At 54.9% G+C, this 18,511-nt stretch overlaps 1 protein-coding gene across 3 annotated transcripts in view; it reads left to right on the forward strand.

The window, feature by feature from the left end:
• Window positions 1–18,511, forward strand: part of SLC6A6 (solute carrier family 6 member 6) — a 77,236-nt gene that overhangs the window by 52,746 nt on the left and 5,979 nt on the right. For all 3 annotated transcript variants that reach the window (XM_006083790.3, XM_014451260.2, XM_006083791.3), the window contains 8 exons: window positions 546–678; window positions 6,195–6,329; window positions 7,427–7,530; window positions 7,660–7,784; window positions 11,348–11,460; window positions 15,748–15,885; window positions 17,004–17,106; window positions 17,663–17,763. In XM_006083790.3, the coding sequence (XP_006083852.1) occupies window positions 546–678; window positions 6,195–6,329; window positions 7,427–7,530; window positions 7,660–7,784; window positions 11,348–11,460; window positions 15,748–15,885; window positions 17,004–17,106; window positions 17,663–17,763 (952 nt within the window). The remainder of the gene's footprint in view (window positions 1–545; window positions 679–6,194; window positions 6,330–7,426; window positions 7,531–7,659; window positions 7,785–11,347; window positions 11,461–15,747; window positions 15,886–17,003; window positions 17,107–17,662; window positions 17,764–18,511) is intronic.

Here is an 18,511-nt window from a genome sequence, read left to right on the forward strand (position 1 = left end):
AATCCATGCAAGGCGGTGGGTAGGTGTTCCGCAGCCACCGGTGGAATACTCTGTCCCCCTGAGGCTTACATTTTAGTGAAAGATCCAGATAAGAAACGAGCGAATAAAATAAAAGAGGCATGGGGCAGCTGCTGGGGGATGGTAGCTGCTCCCATTTTATAGATGAGACTGAGGTCTGGGAGGTTGGGTAATGAGCCCAAAGTCAGTGATTATACGGTGGAGCTGGGGGTTTTAACCCAGAGCAGAAGGGTCTGCTGAGAACCAGTCACATAGGAATCAGTACCCATTTTACAGATGAGGAAACTGAGGCTTAGGGGTTTGCTTAACTTGCCCGCGGTCAGGCTGGGTTGAACCCAGGTTCACCTGACTTCGGGATCTGAGTTCATCTCCTGGTTGACTTCCCCACAATTCTGTGACGAGGGTGTTAACTATTTCCCGGGGATTCCAGGGCCTGGAGAGGACGTGACCTGTGCAAATCAGCACATGATCTAGGATTTGAACCCCAGACCTTGGCCCGACTGACTTGCGGTTCTGTTTGCTTCAAGGCGCAACGTGCTGAGCTTGTCTTCTGGAATCAACAGCCCCGGCTCACTGAAGTGGGACCTTGCTCTCTGCCTTCTTTTCGTGTGGTTGGTCTGTTTCTTCTGCATCTGGAAAGGCGTCAAGTCCACGGGGAAAGTGAGTTGTGCTCCTGTCCCTCCTTCTCTCCCTCCCCTGCCTCATGGAGAGCGGCCCTCGCCAGAGAGCACCTCCCGCCCCACAGTCCTTCCTGCCCGAAACTGGCCCTGACCTGGGAGGGGGTGCGGGCTGATAAACCAGTCCTCGAAAAACAAGTAAAGCCCTGGTTTGTAGCCTTCCCTCATCTGACGGTATAAAGACTCCCCCATGTCTGCTTTCAAGTTATTGATGGTTTAACATCCAGCTCGTGAAATTCCTGCAAATTGAACCATCAGTACAGCCACCTGCACAAGCTCCAACACACCGCTGGTTCCCCCAGTAGAGCAGATGTTAGCGGATAACTGATGTTGAGGTTGTAACTGATAAGTTAGCTGGTAATGAGGTTCTCTGCAGCTCTGTTGTTAATAACCAGTTCTTAATGGACCCTTACTTTGCAAAGTCCCCTGACCAGCACATCAGCACCGTCCCCCCCACCCCCTCCGCCAGGAGCTCGTTAGATATGCAGACCCTGTGGGCCTGCCCTGGGCCTACACACTCAGAACCTGCACTGGAGCAGTAGCCGACATAATCCAAATGCAATTGAGGGTCGATAAGCACTGATTTTTGCTGCTTAGTCAAATTAACTGAATTACCTTTCCAAGAACATTTTAGATGGTAACTTAAGATGTTCCTTAAGGAATGCTTTCACTGATGATTAAGATGGTTGTTGTTTATCAGAACATTAGCTGTAACTGAGCTGCTGCTGATTAATACGTTACATGATGACTAGGATGTTAGCTATTAACAAAGGCGGGGGTGGGTAATTAAAACAGTAGCTTATCATTAAGATTTTAGGTATACACAGATATATCTTGGCAATAACGAACATGTTAGCCTATAACTAAAATGTTCTGTGTGAACAGAGCTGAGCAATCACCTGCTATCTGCCTGGTGTCATGGCCGCTCTAATGACAACGTCAGTGCAGAGGGTCTGTTGTGGTCAGAGGTGCGAGCCTGAACCCCAGGCACGAAGCCGTAGCGAAGGTGTTGGCTTGATCTGCCTTTAGGTGTCCATCTACCATTGCCCCTCACCCCCCATCGTTTGCATCTTGGTGGGGAGAACATCTCTAAGATCAAAAGCCCCCACAAGTCAAAAGAGTATGTTAGAGTGGCATTTGAGGTACGGCGGTGGGCAGTGGTAAAGTCGTTCAGAGAAGGGGCCTTGGCTGCACCAGAATTTGGAATTACACAGCTGAAGAGCCCCTTGGGCAAAATCGTGGATCTGAACAGATTCCAGCAGGGCAAGATCTGGGAGCCCATGGTTGCAGAGGAGTGTTCTCCGCCTGCTTCTCAGGGCAGAGCCATCCTGGGATCCTAAAACCCAATGTGGAAAGGAAGCCGGCCAAGCTTCAGAATTCTCTCCCCCAGCACCGCCCCCACCCGCCACCCCCCCTAGCAGCATCCCCCCAGATGGGCAGGAAGAGAGCAGCTTAAGTTATCCCCCCAGCGCCCTGGAGTTCATCCACCTGGTTAGCCCATTTCGTCACCTCCTCTTTCTAAACGGTGAGGGAACTGAGCTGGGAGAGGGGAAGTGACTTGTCCAAGGTTGCTCCCTCACCTCGGCTCCTCAGTTTCCTCATCTAGAAAATGGGTGGTAGAGAAGGTTAAAATGAGGTGTGTTCGGCACCCAGCACAATGCTTAGCATAGACCACAGTAAGCGCCAATCCCTTCCTCACCCTGCCTCCATCTCCCCACACAGAGGTCAGTCTTTCAGGAAGTTTCTATGGAGCGCTGGCCCCGAGGCAGGAGAATAGAATCAAAGCAAAAAATAGTTCCAGGCTGCATCTGTGGCCAGTTGAAGACGTGACTTGTCAAAGGTCCCCCTAGCCTGCCCCTAGAGACAACCTCCTCCTTAGCAGCCTAGGCCCCTAAGGGGCAGGTGTGGCTCCCAGAACAATAGCGGGGTCTGGGCGAGCCCCAGGAGCCAAGACAAAGCAGAGTGAGACTCCACTGCCGGCCTCCTCTACCACCAGCCGCGGCCCCAAGCCTGGCCACAGACCAGGGTCACAGCCGCCTGGTCCAGGAAGGTGCCGGGCGTCCGACCCTCGCACAGGAAGTACAGTCCGTGGACCCAAAGGAGGGACGGTGCGCGTGCCTGAGGCTGTGCCTCTCCATCGCTACCTTCAGGGCAGCTCTTCCATCCAGAGCTTAGGAATAAGGCAGGGGTGCCAGTCAGAGCCAGGCCCAGTTTGGGGTCTCAGCTCCGCCCCCCACGAGCTGCATGGCTGGGCAAATCCGTTTCCCTCTCTGAGCTTCATTTTCCCCTTGTGTGACATGAGTTAGCAATGCCTTCTCCCCCTGCCCCCAATACACAGGGTGCTGCAGCCCTGGGCACCGGCCCATGGCCCCACCTGCCCACGCCTTCACCCCCAAGGAAGCTCAGGGCAGCAGGAGGCTCGCCCATCTCTCTCCTGCCTCGAGGGCCACCCTCTCCCCACTGTCACTGGAGAACGAGGAAGAGCTATCCTTGCAAGTTTCCAGGGCAATTGGGCCACAGGGCATTTGGGTCGAGGGCTCGGAGGAGCCGCTGAGGTTTGCCAGCAAGAGTGGAAAACTACCACGTCCCGTGGCAAGGCCTGCTGGGCCATCGCCAGAGGGCAACTGGCAGCGGTTGGCACCAGCCTCTCCCACCAGGATCCCGGGGGAGTCACGGAAAAGTTGAGAGAAGGGCTCTCAGGGGCAAAGTCTGCTAAACAAGGGTGGCTGTGAAGAGGAGCCGAGGGGAGGCCGTGAGCAGGGGAGGCTGTCCTGTTCTGGATTTGGGGGAAAATGCCTCAGTCTCCTCAGCTAGGAAGTGCAGGGCACAATGGCACCTACCTTTCAAGCTGGGAGGACTGCGGGCGTTAGCACGCATCCAGCTCTCAGCACAGTGCCTGGCACACAGTAAGAGCTACCTCAGTGCTTGTTAAACAAACTACATACAGGAAAACAAGGGAAGCCACCCCATCCCCCGTGGTGTCCCGTGTCCCTGACACAAAGCCCTCTGGCCGCGCCTGGATGCCCAGCCCAGTGGAGCGCGGCTGGCTTTGAAGTAGCCGCCCTCTGGGGAGGCCTGCTGTCAGCAGCTATTGTCCACCGGGTGTGGCCCACCCCAGCCCAGAGGTGGGAACTGGTCAGGGGCCTGTGCGCAGGAAGGGAGGAGCCGCGCTGGTTTTCTTCTTTCACCCCTTCGGGGTTTCCTGCCCTGCTCCCACCCTCCGTTCCGCCTGCTTGTCCTTGGGACGTAGGGCTCTCTGCCTCAGGAGAAGAAAGTATGGGTGGCTGGGGAAACTGAGGCAGGAGTATGCCCACCGCCCTATGGGATCATCGGGAGAGTACTCCCAGCTCAGGTTTTGAGGGCTGACGGCATGCCAAGCGTTAGGCACCGTAAGCACTCTCACCTCCCTCTGGACACCTGGGAGGTAAGGCCCAGCTGCCCAGCTGGGCACAGGGGGTCCCAACCCCAGTCTGGGTGATCCCAAGCTGACACCCTCGGCCACTCTCCCCCCCACCCCCGGAGGGAACCTCGGAGCTCACCTGGTCTGAGTGCGCCCCACTTCACAGGTGGGGCAGTGGAGCCAGGGAGGGACAGTAACTTGTCCCGCAGTGAGCCCGCCCCAAGCCCTCGACCTAACCCTAACCCTCCCCCGGGCCTTTGGGAGGGTGGCCTGAACTGCCAGGCTGGAGGCTTTCCACTGCTCTGCGTTGTCACCCCGAGGCAGGCTCTGGGGCGCATCCACTCTGCCACTTAAGTGCTGTGTGACAAGCAATGGCTGACTCTCTCTGGGCCTCGGTTTCCTCGCCTTCAGCGTGGGGCTAGTAATAAAACCTACCTCGAAGGGTTCGTGCAGGACCAACTGCATATAGAAGTTGCCACACTCGAAATAGTGCCAGGCATACAGTAAGCACTGCATAAATGCTGCCTGGCGGCACTGACCACGGACAGCTGAATCAGACAGTCCCTGAGCTTCCTTTTTGCCCTTTTCCAAAGCCCCTTTCCGGTTGTTTTTACACAAAAGAATGGCTGCTGCCTGAGAATTCAGCTTCATGGGGGGGTTCCTGTGCCAGCCGGGCGAGGCTGGGGGCTCTGTCACCCTCTGTCAGTGTCTGTTACCTTCCCGGACCCCAGCACTGCCTCTTGCCCCCAGCACCAGGGCACATTCGTCCTGTCCTCAGTCTTAGTTTCCTCACCTGTAAAACGGGTGCATTAGCTGTGTGGTGGTTCCTCCCTCGTCTCTAGGCCCCCAAGGCCCTCGGAGGGAGCTGGGGGCTCCGTGACCCAATCTTAGGGCTCTGAGTGCAGATCCTGAGCTCTGGAGATGACCCGAGTGCGTCTCTGAGCCCTGCTGAGCCTCAGTTTCCCCCTGTCAACAGGTAGCCGGTGTATCAATTTGGGGGGCATGGTGAGCATGATGTGGCCTTGTGCTTGGGGAGTCCTAGCTCAGCCAATGCCCTGCTGGAAATGTCAGGCTTTCACTGTCCATGCGGCCACACACCTTTGAGCTCCTTCCCGGCATAAACGCTGCCTGGAGTGTCCTCACCCTGAGGAAAAAGATGGGGAAATCTGCTAGAAGCGAGGCCACAGGATGTTTGGAGACCAGAGCTCTCGGACAGAAGGAGAGAAAGTAGGGCAGGCCCTTGGGGATGGGTCATCTCTGGTGCACACCTTGCATCGACTGGGCCTGTCTGGGATGTGCAGTGTGACTCAGGGAAGGCTGTGGGCCTCCCGTATCTCCAAGGAAGTGGAGGGCCTTCCCCATCCTCGCTGAGGGGCCTTAGAGGCCTCGTTTCCTTCCCAGGGGTTCCCTTGTGCTTCCTGCAAAATCACACCGTTAATAACAGGCCCCATTTCTCGAGGACCCAAGTGCCAGGCACTCTTGGTTATGCCAGAAGCGTCATCCTATGGAATCCTCGCCTCCCCTCTTGGTGATGATCTTCTGTTTCTCTTATCTCCATTTGACACATGAGGTAACAGGCCCAGAGAGGTTAAGCATGATGCCCAAGGTCACATGGCAAGTGAGGGGAGAGAGCTGGATTTGAACCCACACTTCTCTGATTCTTAACCATGAGTCATACTAATAGTTGTAAATGTTAGCTAATATGAACCAATTGCCACGTGCCAACCACTGGGCTAAGCCTTTTTCGTACACACTTGATCGTTTACTCTTACTTTGCATTTTCTATCTCTACCCTCTTAGAATGTGAGGGCAGGGATTTGTTCTCTGTCGTGTCCACCACTCTGTTTCCAAATATACTTATTTAGTCAACATTTATAGGCTTTTTTTAAAAATAGACTCTCAGTAAATCTATGAGGTAAGTCCCTAACACCCAGGTTACAGGTGAGGCATCTGTGGCCCAGAGAGGTTAAGCAATGTGCCTCACACAGCAAATGAAATGACAAGCGTGGCCACAGAATCCCTGCCTCGGAAAAGATGCTCTAATTTAACAGCGGCAGGAGGTGCCCCAGGCCCCCCCTGAACCCTTCCTTTCCCTGCAGGTTGTCTACTTCACGGCCACTTTCCCATTTGCTATGCTGCTGGTGCTGCTGGTTCGTGGGCTGACGCTGCCTGGGGCAGGCGCAGGCATCAAGTTCTACCTGTACCCTGATATCAGTCGCCTCAAGGACCCACAGGTACTGCAGGGCAGCCCGTCCTCCCTCCTTCCCGGGCCGTGGTGCTGGGTGCACAAATCTAGCCAAGCCATCACCCCCTAGTACTTTTCCACTGGGCGGGGGCAGGTAGTTCACAGCGCTCGTGGGCTTTTCCAGCTGTGTGTGTATCTTTGTCGAGGACTCCTGAGGCAGGCCAATTATAGAGTCTTCTTCAGGCGCTGCGCCAGGGAGGAGAGAGAAGGCTTTCTGAGCTAGTCTCTCCTTGGACCTGGCCTCCGCCTACATCAGCCAAGAGGGCTGCCTGGTGGGGGTGGGAGAGCTGCTGGCTTCCGTGGCCAAGGACGGAATTCAGAGTTGGTGACCTCTTAGAAACCTGAGGGATCAGTACTGAATGTTCACCTCTTGGCACTCAGCCACGTGACCACAGCGGGGTTGGAGAAAACCCTGGGAGATTTTATGGGCCTGTTGAAGGATCTTTTTGTCCCCAGGATCCTCAGCCTTCAGGTTGCTGCTCTGGGCCTCTTCCCCACTCTCTTCTCGCCCTGGGAGGTAGATGGGAGGGAGGTGGCCAGCATCAGAGGACAGCATGGAAGGCAGCTTTGAGGCCATAAGGAAAACTTCCTAATGAGAGTTCTGGAGAGCAGCTTTGCCTGCATTAACCATTAGGGGATTCTTCTCCGTTCCAACTCAGGGGCCCCAGACAATAACAATTACAGTAATGACAGCAGACTTGACTTACCAGGCTGCCACTGGTACTGTTCTTTGAACCTGCAAAATAGCTCTGTGGGGAGGGCCGTGGAGCCCATTTTACAGATATGCAAACTGAGGCTTCGGGAGTCACATTAACTTGCCCACAATGATTCCATGGTTGGGATCCAGATCCATCTATTTTACAAGCCCAATTTCTTCAACTTCTGGGGTTCCTTACAGCTCAGTGTTCTCTTGAAAGGCACCTTGGATTTCAGCACAGAGACTCCAATTGCAGTTGAGAATCTGCACATTTTCAGGTGCAGTCCTCAGTGACCAGGTGGCCAGGGACCCACACTGCCTCCTCCAGGAGGACAGGTCTAATGGCTCTTTCTCTCTGTCCTTGCCACCCACCCCCTTAACCCCCATAGGTATGGATTGATGCCGGGACCCAGATATTCTTCTCCTATGCCATCTGCCTGGGAGCCATGACCTCACTGGGGAGCTACAACAAGTACAAGTACAACTCGTACAGGCAAGTGTTGTGCCAGCGGGCCTGGTGGACCTTAGAAATGATGATGATGTTTAAAGAAAAAAGAGAAGTAGGGAGCGTGGCTTCCTTGTGTTGTGAATTAACTTGCTCCCTGACATATGTGTAACTTAGGGACTGTATGCTGCTGGGATGCCTGAACAGTGGTACCAGTTTTGTGTCTGGCTTCGCAATTTTTTCCATCCTGGGCTTCATGGCACAAGAGCAAGGGGTGGACATTGCTGATGTGGCTGAGTCAGGTATGGTGGTATCGGTGGCAGTGGTGGTGGGCACTGCCACCTAGTGTGTAAGATGAGTACTGCAGGCATGAAGCCAGACCCCAGGGGCTTTGGAGGGGGGGGACGAGCCTGGTTTCCAAAACGGACCCCCCCCCCCACCAAGATGTCCCCCAAGTACCAAAGAGTACAAAAGCTAAATTTTAAACACGTTCATTGCGATTTGGCCCAAGGGGTGGTAGAAACATGGGTTTGGTTACATTGGGAAATATTTAGCTACTTCCGTGTGCTCTTTCCCCCTCCCCTTCCTTCTCCAGCAAACTCCTGGTTTCCGAAACAGAAACCACTTTCCTAACTCAGGCCCAAGCCAGCCACCGATCGGCATTCCATCATTACCTTCTCAGCTTTGGTTTCTGTATTTTGCACTTTGCTCCCAGCGCGCTCCCTCTAAGCAAACCCATTCATTCATTCCGCTGATGTTTATTGATTTATTGAGTCTCTACTCTGTGTCAGGCACCACCGTAGGCTTGGGGTGGGGAGAGACACCGGGCGTGGCAGGCCGCCCTCTGGGACAGGACAGATCTGATTTGGGGGGGTGTTGTGGGGACACTGTTACCCTCTGGGCTCCCCAGGACACTCCCCTAGAAACACAGACTTCACAGCCTGGGGTCTTAAGCTGGGATCCTGGGGCTCCAGCAGGACAGTGTGGGAATCTGAGAATCATGAGGTCCTCAGTTGCTAGAATCCTAGAGTCTCAGAACCACTGTATCTCAGGTGCCTAAGTTCTAGGCCTGGCCATGATGCACTAAGTCCTGGACCTGCAGCTTTAAAACTGCAGTGGCTTAGGCTCCCAGGATCCTCAAGTCCACCTCTCTGGCTTCTCTGCCCTTGTCCAGTCCTGCCCAATCCACTGGAAAGGTGGCCATCCATGGCCCGCAGGTTTTGTTATTTTACACACCTCCCTCTGCTCCGCTCGATCTCCTCATTTCTCATGACCTCAGTGGGGCCTCTTGGAGGCTGGCGGGGGCCCTGGGCTGAGGCGCCTCAAGCCCTGAGGAGAGTGTAAGGTTCTGACACCAGGGACCACCACAGACCAGGGGCAGGCACAGCTGGAGTCCCTGCCAAGGTGTCACCCTTGCCTGTAGGACACGAGTTGGGGAGGGGTCAAGGGTACCTCACTCAGCGTTGTGCAGTCAGATGTCTGCTGCACAGATGAGACCAACAGCCTGAGAACCTTGGGTTCATCAGGGTTAGAGCTGGGGTCTCTAGGACAGGACCCCTCTGATATGAGAGTGTCCTTCCTCCCCGCCCCCCCCCCAACACACACATGTGACAACCTCTGCCCCTTCCTGTATAAGAATATCTCTGGGCTCCCCTGGCCTCTCTGAGCCCCTGGGCCCTGCTTTCCTCCTCACTTGCAAAGATGCTGCCCTGCCCCATCCTCACACCCACACGTGCAGGCCAGTGTATTTCTCCACTGACCCCGGCTCCAAATCAGACCTTCAGCCGTCATTTTCCTGCCCTGAGAAGCCCCCAAGGCAGGCCCGAGACAATGCAGCATCAATCCACACCACCTGTGAGCTGACAGAGTGGTGAAGGGAGGTAGCCACCTCCTTCGCAGGCAGCTTTTCTCCCCTGTCGAGGCTTACAAACCGATTCCGATGGGTTGGGAATGGCCAGGAGCACGGAGCGAACTTGGTGGTGGGAGAGACGTATCGATACCTAAGACAGCTCTGAGGGCAGCTGGGCACTCTGATGTGTGTGCATACCCTGTCGACCTACGTTGTGTCTTCCTCCCGTCCACTTCCAAGACATTGGCGCTTATTCCCCACGGTGATGTCTGAACACCAAGGCGATTATTTCTCTAATAAGCTTTTAACAAGCACCATATTGAGCCAAGTACATTTGAACGAGATCATTATTTAGCCGAACGGAGTGCAAATGAAACGTAGAGAGGCGCGTTCTCCGCCAACAGGGGCCTGCAGAGCGCGCGGCCGCCGTCTCACAGGGGAACATCTCTCTAGAGTTCACCGTGCGCTTTAGAGCGGCGCCCGGACCGCTCCCAGAGGCTGGCTTGAGAAAGGCAAAACTGAAATACAGAAACGAGTGCGTTGAGAACCTTCAGAGGCCCGGAGGGTGGGGGGACGAGGGGGGCGGTCCCATTTTACATCTGTCTCAAAGTGGGCTGGACTTGACTCCTCACGCAGAGCTGACGTGTTGGGGGGCCCAGGGCCCCAGCCTAGGTGGGAGCGTGGCTTCCTGGTCCAACTTGGGCTTTGGGGTTAGTACGAGCACCCTTTCCACCATTTCTTAGGTGCTAGTTTTCTAGGCGCCTGAGGACGCTCGGTCAGCATCGGGTTTTCCTCGAGTTGAGTGTAAAAGGGCTCGCCCTTGAACGCCACATTTGTGTTTAATGCTGTGGGATGTGGTTTCTGGCTCCAATTTGTTTCAAAGTTTTTTTTCCCATTCTTAAACCATTCATGTGGTTCTGATATCTGCTTAAATATCCCGCCTCCAGCCCTCTTTTGTTGTTTCACGTCTCTTTTCTTTACCTTTTTTTTTTTTTTTTTTTAGTTGTGGATTTTACTTTTTCTCCCGTCTCGTGGACCCACAGGTCTCAGTTACAACCCAGTTCCTCCCCATGCATCTTCTCTCAGGTCGGCTGGAGACGGAGACATTTCTCACGTCTTCAGAACGTGTCCAGTCATAAAGGCACCCCCTGAGCTGACGGGGCTCCTGTCCCAAGCCCTGCCACCAGATTCCGTCGGGGTCCCCTCTTTAGAAACCGGAAGCCCTCTGCTAGGGGAACAGTGTCAGCATCTGAGAATCTGAACACGGGACGGCTCCTTGGGAGCCATTTATGTAACCTGCCCTCGCTTCTCAGGGAGGGAACCTGAGGCCCTGAGGGGGCCTGAGTGACGTAAAGAGCAGATGGAGGAGCCAGTGGGATGAGGACTTGAATACAGGCCGGGGGTCTCCCAGGCCTGGCAGCCTGCCCCACGAACCCCTCCCTTCAGCGTTGGGCCTTGGCTCTGACGTTGCTCAGGTGGGTGCACAGAGACACCCCTGAGGAGACCTTGGCCCTGCAGGGCATGGTTCTCTGTTCTTTTTCCTTTCCACTCACGCAGTGTTTTAGTAGAAACCTTTTCTTTGCAGACGGGGATTTGGGAGTCAGGTAACCAGGACTTCTCCCCTTGCTTCCTTCCAGCACATGTTGGCATGGTTGCTCTGGTTGGGGGAGGGCGAACCTTTTCCAAGCTGGCAGAGCGAGTCCAGGCTCAGCCCCGTTTCCCACCCAAATAGCCAGTGTCCGCCCGGATGCTGGTGTGTGAGGAGGCCCCTGGTGCTGCCGCTTAGGAGACAGATGCTAAAACAGGGCCCTGCCTGCGCGCCCGCCCGTGGGTCCCACCCAAAGCGAGACAGGCCTGGTCTCTCTCCCGGGCCGGCCCTCAGGCCCGGCTCCTCCCTGCGTTTGGGTTTGGGAGACCCGCCTTAGGCCAACGTGTCTTTGTATGCGCTCTGGTGCTGCGGGTCTCGGTGCTGATGTGTCTCCCCCTCTGCCCCTCCCCATCTTCTCTTCCCTTTAGGTCCCGGCCTGGCCTTCATTGCCTACCCAAAAGCTGTGACTATGATGCCGCTGCCCACTTTTTGGTCCATTCTCTTTTTTATTATGCTTCTCTTGCTTGGACTGGATAGCCAGGTATGTACCGATGGAGGGGCTGGCCCCAGGGCGGGACTGCCCAGGGGGAACCTGGTTCTGGAAAAGCCTCCTTTGCCATGTGTGAGGCGGTTACACCCTTTCCACCCTCACATCAGACCTGCCACCCCTTCGGCTAGCAAGGGTTCCTCTGGGAACCCGGAGTGGGAAAGTCCTCAGGGCCGCAGAAGCAGGACATCTGCCCCAAAGCTCAAGTTTTTGACCTCAGCAAGGGGAAATGAGCAACCAAGGGTGTGGTTAAACAAAGCCATAGGTGGGAACTAAAAGGGCGAGGCCGGCACAGAAACGGTGTGCTCCGTGGAGTGGCTGGGCAGGGCGGGGCCCAGGGTAGATAAGGCACAAGGGCAATAAAGGAAAGGGGCAAGCGTCTTTGCTTAGAGCACAGGTGGTCCCTGCCCGGCCAGCATTGAGGGTCCTGAGTGGGGCTGGGGAAGCTCACTACACCCTTCTGTGCTTCCTGGAGCACAGGAGTCAGGGAGCTGGTCCCCACAGTGAGACCCTGGTCCTCCGGTGCCTCCTGAACAGCCAAGCGTGGGGAGCCTCCCTCAAACCACCCTGTCCTCTGGAGGTTCTGGCTCCTGCCCTCCTGAGGCAGAACTGCACCGAGGCTGCTTCCTGCACTTCCTAACCCCCACAGCCCCTCCCTCCTGGGCTCAGGCCTCCACCTAGTGCTCAGTGAGCACCAGCCAGGGGCTGCATCACAGTTCTAAGCCCCCCAAGCTGCTGTGTGATGGTGGGCACATTTCCTCCTCCTCTGAGCCTCACTTTCCTCCTCTGGTAAATGGCTGTGATTGTATCTCCATTGCCTTGTATGAAGCACCAGGTACAATGCCTGGTGCAGAGCAGTCAGTGGTGCTGGGAGGATGAATAACATGAGCTCTCGGTCACCTGTCCCTGGAGATATGTGTATGTTCACAGGGGTCTTCTCAAGAGTACAGGTGTGACTCCGGAAGTGGGAAGCTGTGGTGTGCGGGGCAGGCTGGTCCTGTGCCCAGGCTAGTTAGAATCTTGCATGTGGTGTCTGCCACCCAGGGGCCAGCACCTGAGGGCAGTCACGGACAGCAGGCATTTTGCAGCCTCCTGTGTGATCTGGGGGTCTGGCTGCCTCATGAAGGTTGTTGGTCATCTGAGACCCAGTGAGAGGTGGGGTGTGGCCAGTTCAGGAGAGGGCATTGCCGCCCACCCCGAGGGCAGCAGCACAAAGCCAGTGCCCAGGGCGGGTCCCCGGAAACACAGAGGAAAGTCTTAGAAGGTCCCGCAGAGCAGAGGAGGCGGTCCACCAGCAAGGTCAAGAACAGAGCCAAGGATTTGGCAGACAAGGGAGCAGGATTAGCAGAAAAGACAGAATGAAAACATTTGGGGGATTGAAAACAAAATGCTCCCACAGTTGTTGATGGGCTTGAGCTGTGTAAACAGCAGGAGGGCTCCATTAATCATCCCTAGTTAATGAGTTTGGCCTTCGGAGGCCCCAAGCAAATGGCTTTTATAACTTTTTCCAGACCTCTGAGTGAAAGCAAAAAACAAAAATAGAGAGAGGTTAATAAATGATGAGGCCTGACATCGCCATGGGCCCAAAATAGGCCTCTTGGGCTACGGAAACTGCTTCCTGAGCAAGCGGAGGTGGTTTTATTCGTTAGATTTTCTCTGAGCTCGCCCCACCGTGGCCGAGGCACTAAGGGACCCTCAGTGAGCTCTCGAAGCCAGCCTCAGAGGGAGGCTTCCAGCGTGGAGCTGAGAGCCCTTACATGACCTGCCTGCTGTACCAGCAAGGAACGTGGTGGGCTTATGCCTGGGGAGCTGGGTGGGGCCTGGTGTCTCCAGTCCAGTGGCGAAGGTTGGCACCCCTCCTGTGCACCATGCACTCTGTGAACTCGGGGACATGACCACCTCACACCCCCCCAGCACTGATAGGGTCAGAGCACTGCCCTTTGAGGTGCTCACACGGGCCAGGCTTCATGCCAGGCTTTCTGTGTGCATGTGTGTGTGGTAAAATACACAGAACATAAAATTGCTCATCTTCACCATTTTGAAGTGTGCAGTTCAGTGGCATTAAGTACATTCACATTGTGCAACCATCATCCATCTCCAGAATTTTTTTTGTCTCCCCGACTGAACTTCTGTTCTCATTAAACACTCACTCCCCACCCTCCCTTTCCCCAGTCTGGCTCACCCCCCACCCCCCCACATTAGCTCCTTAATCTGCACAATGTCCAAATCCAGGAAAACTGAGGCGTAGAGAGATGAGGGCTCCCCCGGAGGCCATGCTCAGCTGGTTAATGGGTGGAGCCATGACTTGACCCTGGGCTGCCTGTTCCCAGACCTGCTAGTTTGTCCCTCTTGCCTTCTCTTTGAGTTCTCCCCAAGTAGCTGCCACCCCTGGAAGCGCAGAGACCCACAGGCCACCTTGGTGGGGCCTCTCGCTGATGGAGGAGCTTGACGCTTGCTCATTACAGGAAACGCTCTCTCAGAACTTCTAGCATTTGGGGGCCACTCTCTGGCTTAGGAGCCATCGTACTGCTGAGCGTGTCTTGGTGAGAGGAGTAGGGACGTCGCCCACATGGAGGCAGGAGCCTGTGGATGTCGGGCCTGCCCGAGGGGACACAGTTTGTGAACAAACATCACAAGACGAGGGCCGGACCCCCTGTCCCAGGAGTCCCCCCTCTCAGGCCCTGATATGTGTTAAAACCAGTTCATCACCCCATTGCCGGTTCACTCTCATGAGTTCACATCTGTCTCAGCATCCCTGCTGAGCAGGCAAGGCCCTCCCATTTCACAGAGGGAGAAACTGAGGCTTGGAGAAGTCAGGGTCACGTAGCGATTAAGTGTGTGAAGGGGCTGGTGGGGAGGGAGTGAGGAGAAGAGGGGCTTGTGCAAGTCTTGGCCCCGACTCCCATGATCCTCCCGTCTGTAATTTCCCATCTCAAAAAAAAAGAGCGAACCTTTGTTTTTAAATTCCTACCGAGGCTAACATTTGAGCTGCAGGTTTGCTATTATTCGGTAGTAATTTAGGTTCAAAGCCCCTTCAGCAGACACATCAGTGAGAGGTCGAAAAATCAGCGCCTTGTATTTGGGCTCCTTTCAAGAGCCTCTTGGTCCTCTTTTCCCTGAATCCCTGGCAACAAAGAGGCATTTATTTCTCCTGCCCCTTCAGCACATGAAAGGGACCTGTTCCTCTTTGTATTCCCTGCTCCTCCGCCGCGCGTCCCAGAGGAGTACGTGGTTGGAGTCGTCGTGTAGGAACATTCCTTCCCAGCAGCCTCTCCCAGATGAAAGGACAGAACTTAAAGGACTCAGATGGGCCTCAGGGGGTGTGTCGGTGGGCAGGGCAGTTTGTCTGTGGCCATCAAATGTAAAGCGAGGCTAGGAGCCCTTTCATCCTGAAGTTTTACTTGTGCACATGAGCCTCAAGAGAGATGGAGGGAAGAGTCCTTGCCCAGGTCAGTAGCTGCAGAGGCTGGAAGCCACCTGTTGGCACTGGTTAGGTCTCTGACGACATGTGTCCACGGGATGGAGTTTTAAGCTGCCATTTAAAACACAAGGCAGCTCTCCATGTAATGCTATGGGTCTCCAAGCTAAATTATTAGGTGCAAAGATGGGAAGATTTAGAAAGATTGAGACTCATTCTAGAACATTACCACACGTTTGGGATCCCAGGGATGGGGTCCCAGAGTCCAACGAGCCCTGGCGTCGTGACTGCGTTGAGCTCACACACGTGGGCAAGTAGGTGGGCACGCACACATGCAAAATTCTCTGTGGGCTTACGATCCCCAAAGAGTTAAAAACCACCATGTGAATCTGATGGGGAAACTGAGGCCCAGACTGGCCCTGCGTTACCCACCCATTTGAGCAACCCCAGGTGCCTGGCCCAGCTGGGCACTCGAGGCCTGGAAATGAGGGGGCACGGCCCTTGGCTTCAGAGAGGACCAAGACCAAAGTGTGTGGAGGTTGTCTTGTTGACACACTTATGCCTACACACGCGCCAGGGCAGCGGTCAGCACTGGCCTCCAAGGAGCGGTCATTCTTGAGCTGAGTCTTGACTGATGAGGGAAAGGCGTGCTGGTGGCAGAGCGAGCCTCGGCAGAGATGCGAGCTGTGGAACACGGGGAGGACTGTGCATGGGCCACCGCAGCCTGACCACAGGCCGAGCCCCAAGGCCGGTTCACACGCTTGGACTTGACCCCACCGGCTGACTGCGGAGCCGCGCTCCTCTCTCTAAGCACAGGGAGGTGCTGGACATCGGCCGCTCAACCTCTCTCTTTTCCCCTCCAGTTTGTTGAAGTTGAAGGACAGATCACATCCTTGGTTGATCTTTACCCATCCTTCCTAAGGAAGGGTTTCCGTCGGGAAATCTTCATCGCCTTGATATGTAGCATCAGCTACCTGCTGGGGCTGACGATGGTGACGGAGGTAGGTGGCTCTCTCACTTGGCACGGAGGGCCTCCCCTCATAGGGATCTTGGTCCCCCAAGAGCTCAGCAGTTTGAGGCCATACCACCTCCCTGGTCCCCCAACAGCTGGATGAGTGACAGGATGGGCAATCTAGCCCCACCCAACCCAGGGGTCCTGCCCTGCCCAGGGGCCTACACTGTGGAGGAGAGTCCAGCAGTGGACCCAAATCTCCCCCCTTTCTCCTGTTTAGCTTGGCAGCCCTGCAGCTCTCCGTCTTCCTCATCCTGGAAGGCCTGGGGGAGGGGGGCCTCAGCTAAAATCCATGTTAACAACAGCTCTGCTCACCCTGACTGTGCAGCGCCCTTCTCAGGCCTGGGGGGAGATGGCTCTCCAGGGTAAATACTGTAGGCAGTGCTGACCGAGGCCGGAGGGTGCGCTGTTCGGAGAGTGGGCGAGGTCCAGAGAGGATCTGTTTAAAGTGGGACAAAGAAGCAAGAGAGAAAAGGAGAGGAGTGTCTGAGGCAGCCGTGGATAAGCACATCTAGCAAGAGGTGGGCCAGGGAAGAAAAGATTCTTGTGCTAAATAACGTAGGCGTGTGAGCTGAGCATAGGCCAGGGCATGCTCTCTCCAGTCCCTCTCCCCACCCACCTCCCCATATCCTCTTGCAAACGGTTGCATTGACCCCCAAACTCAATTCGGGGTTTCCCATCACCACTTTCCTCACTGGAAGCAAAAGTACATGTATTTTTCTAGAAGTATCTGTAAGAAACCTTCCCCCGAAAAGGTAGATCACAAGTCCAGACACTGAGCAGCTGGACGTTCCTCAAGTCTCCTGTTGGCCATGGCTGGTTTTAAGTACCTCTTTGGGAGCAGGCTCAGGGAACGCGTCATTTTTTGCCAAGGAAGACGTTGCTTTGCTGTACTTTTTCCGTGTGTGTGTGTGTGTGTGTGTGTGTGTGTGTGTGTGTGAGATTCAATTTGTCAAACATGAAGTGGAGTATCTTTATACACAGGTACTCTGTTATCAGAGTCTTTGCCAATTTTTCTTTTGGGTATTATATTTTCTTTTACATTTTCTTATCGATATACCAGAGCGAATTAGAAACCAAATCAAACTTCTGTTTTTTTCTTCACAGGGTGGCATGTATGTGTTTCAACTCTTTGACTACTATGCAGCTAGCGGTGTATGCCTCTTGTGGGTTGCATTCTTTGAATGTTTCGTTGTTGCCTGGATATATGGTGAGTACCGGTTTTTGCATATCCTCTCTCACGTCTCTCCTTTGGGCCTCACTATTTAGAAGCTTCGGAAACAGAATTCTAAGGGGAATGCATTCTGAGTTGAACATGAAGGCCTTTCCTGCCCTGGACTTTTCATCTGAAGGTGGCCCCTTCCCTATACACATAAATATTGTTGTAGCCACACTACAGATTCTCCCTGTGCTAAAGGTGCAAGGGGTGACTGTATGTTTTGACAAACACATGACTTGGCTGTGCAGGGGGTCTATCTGTGATAACTCTGGGGCCCGGAATGGTCCACTAGACCTCCTTGAGACCTTGGATTGGTCAAAGCAGGTTTTGAGTGGGATATGCCTGAGGTGGCCAAAAAATACAGGATGCCCAGTTACTTTTGAAGTAATTTCAGATAAACATCTGCTGTCCATGGGTCTATGTGCTGGGACCAGGATCAGGCCCCAGAGACCCCGCATGGCACTGAGCCCTTGCTCTGCTGCTCCCTGGGTGGATGCTGGCACGGCATCGGGCACCGTGTCACCACCTGTCTACCTGTCTCTTGCAGGCGGTGATAACTTGTATGACGGCATTGAGGACATGATCGGCTACCGGCCTGGGCCATGGATGAAGTACAGCTGGGCCGTGGTCACTCCAGTTCTCTGTGTTGTGAGTTTCCTCTTGCCTGGCTGTGGGGAGTAGCCTTTTCTCACCTGCTAAACTGTTTTGCATTCACATCTGCTGAGCCCTGTCCTGGAACAAGCCTAGCGACAGCCCCACCCGGAAGGAGGTGGGGCAGGCTGCTCGGAAGGTTATCTTGAGATGAGTTTTGAAGGATGAGTAGGAGCTTGTCAGGAAGAGAAGACGGGAAGGGCATTCCTGGCAAAGGAACCAGCCCATGCAAAGGCAAAGGGTTCTCAGAGAGGAACACATATCGGGGCGCATCGAGGAACTCAGGGATCCGTGAGAGAGCACGTCATCTTTCCCCAAACCCTGCCAGAGCTCGCGAGCCCACTTCCAGCCCCTGGTTACGTTAAGCAGCCATTGGATGTCCCAGGGAGAGGTCACAGACATGGGAATGGGGTGCTCCTGTGGCAGGTACGGGTCTCAGGCTGGTACAAAGCTTCCTGGCGTTGGGAGAGCCCAGACAGCCACCTCCTGGTACTCCCCTGTCTGTCCCAGCCCCACACAGGACAGGAACAACAGCAGGTGCCCGATGGAAGCATCTGCTGCCTAATGCTTCCTCCCCCCGCCCCCCCATCATCAATTCTAATGTAGATGGATTTGCTTTCCCATCAAACACACCATTAGATCGCGAGGATAAGTCGTTTTCACATTGCGGGTCATCCAGGACAACCTGGGGTAGACTCAGGGGCGTGCCATTCTGACCAGAGCAGGAGCCGTGGGCCCACCCAGC

The sequence above is a fragment of the Myotis lucifugus genome, unplaced genomic scaffold (genome assembly GCF_000147115.1).
Source record: "Myotis lucifugus unplaced genomic scaffold, Myoluc2.0 scaffold_8, whole genome shotgun sequence".
NCBI lineage: Eukaryota > Metazoa > Chordata > Mammalia > Chiroptera > Vespertilionidae > Myotis > Myotis lucifugus.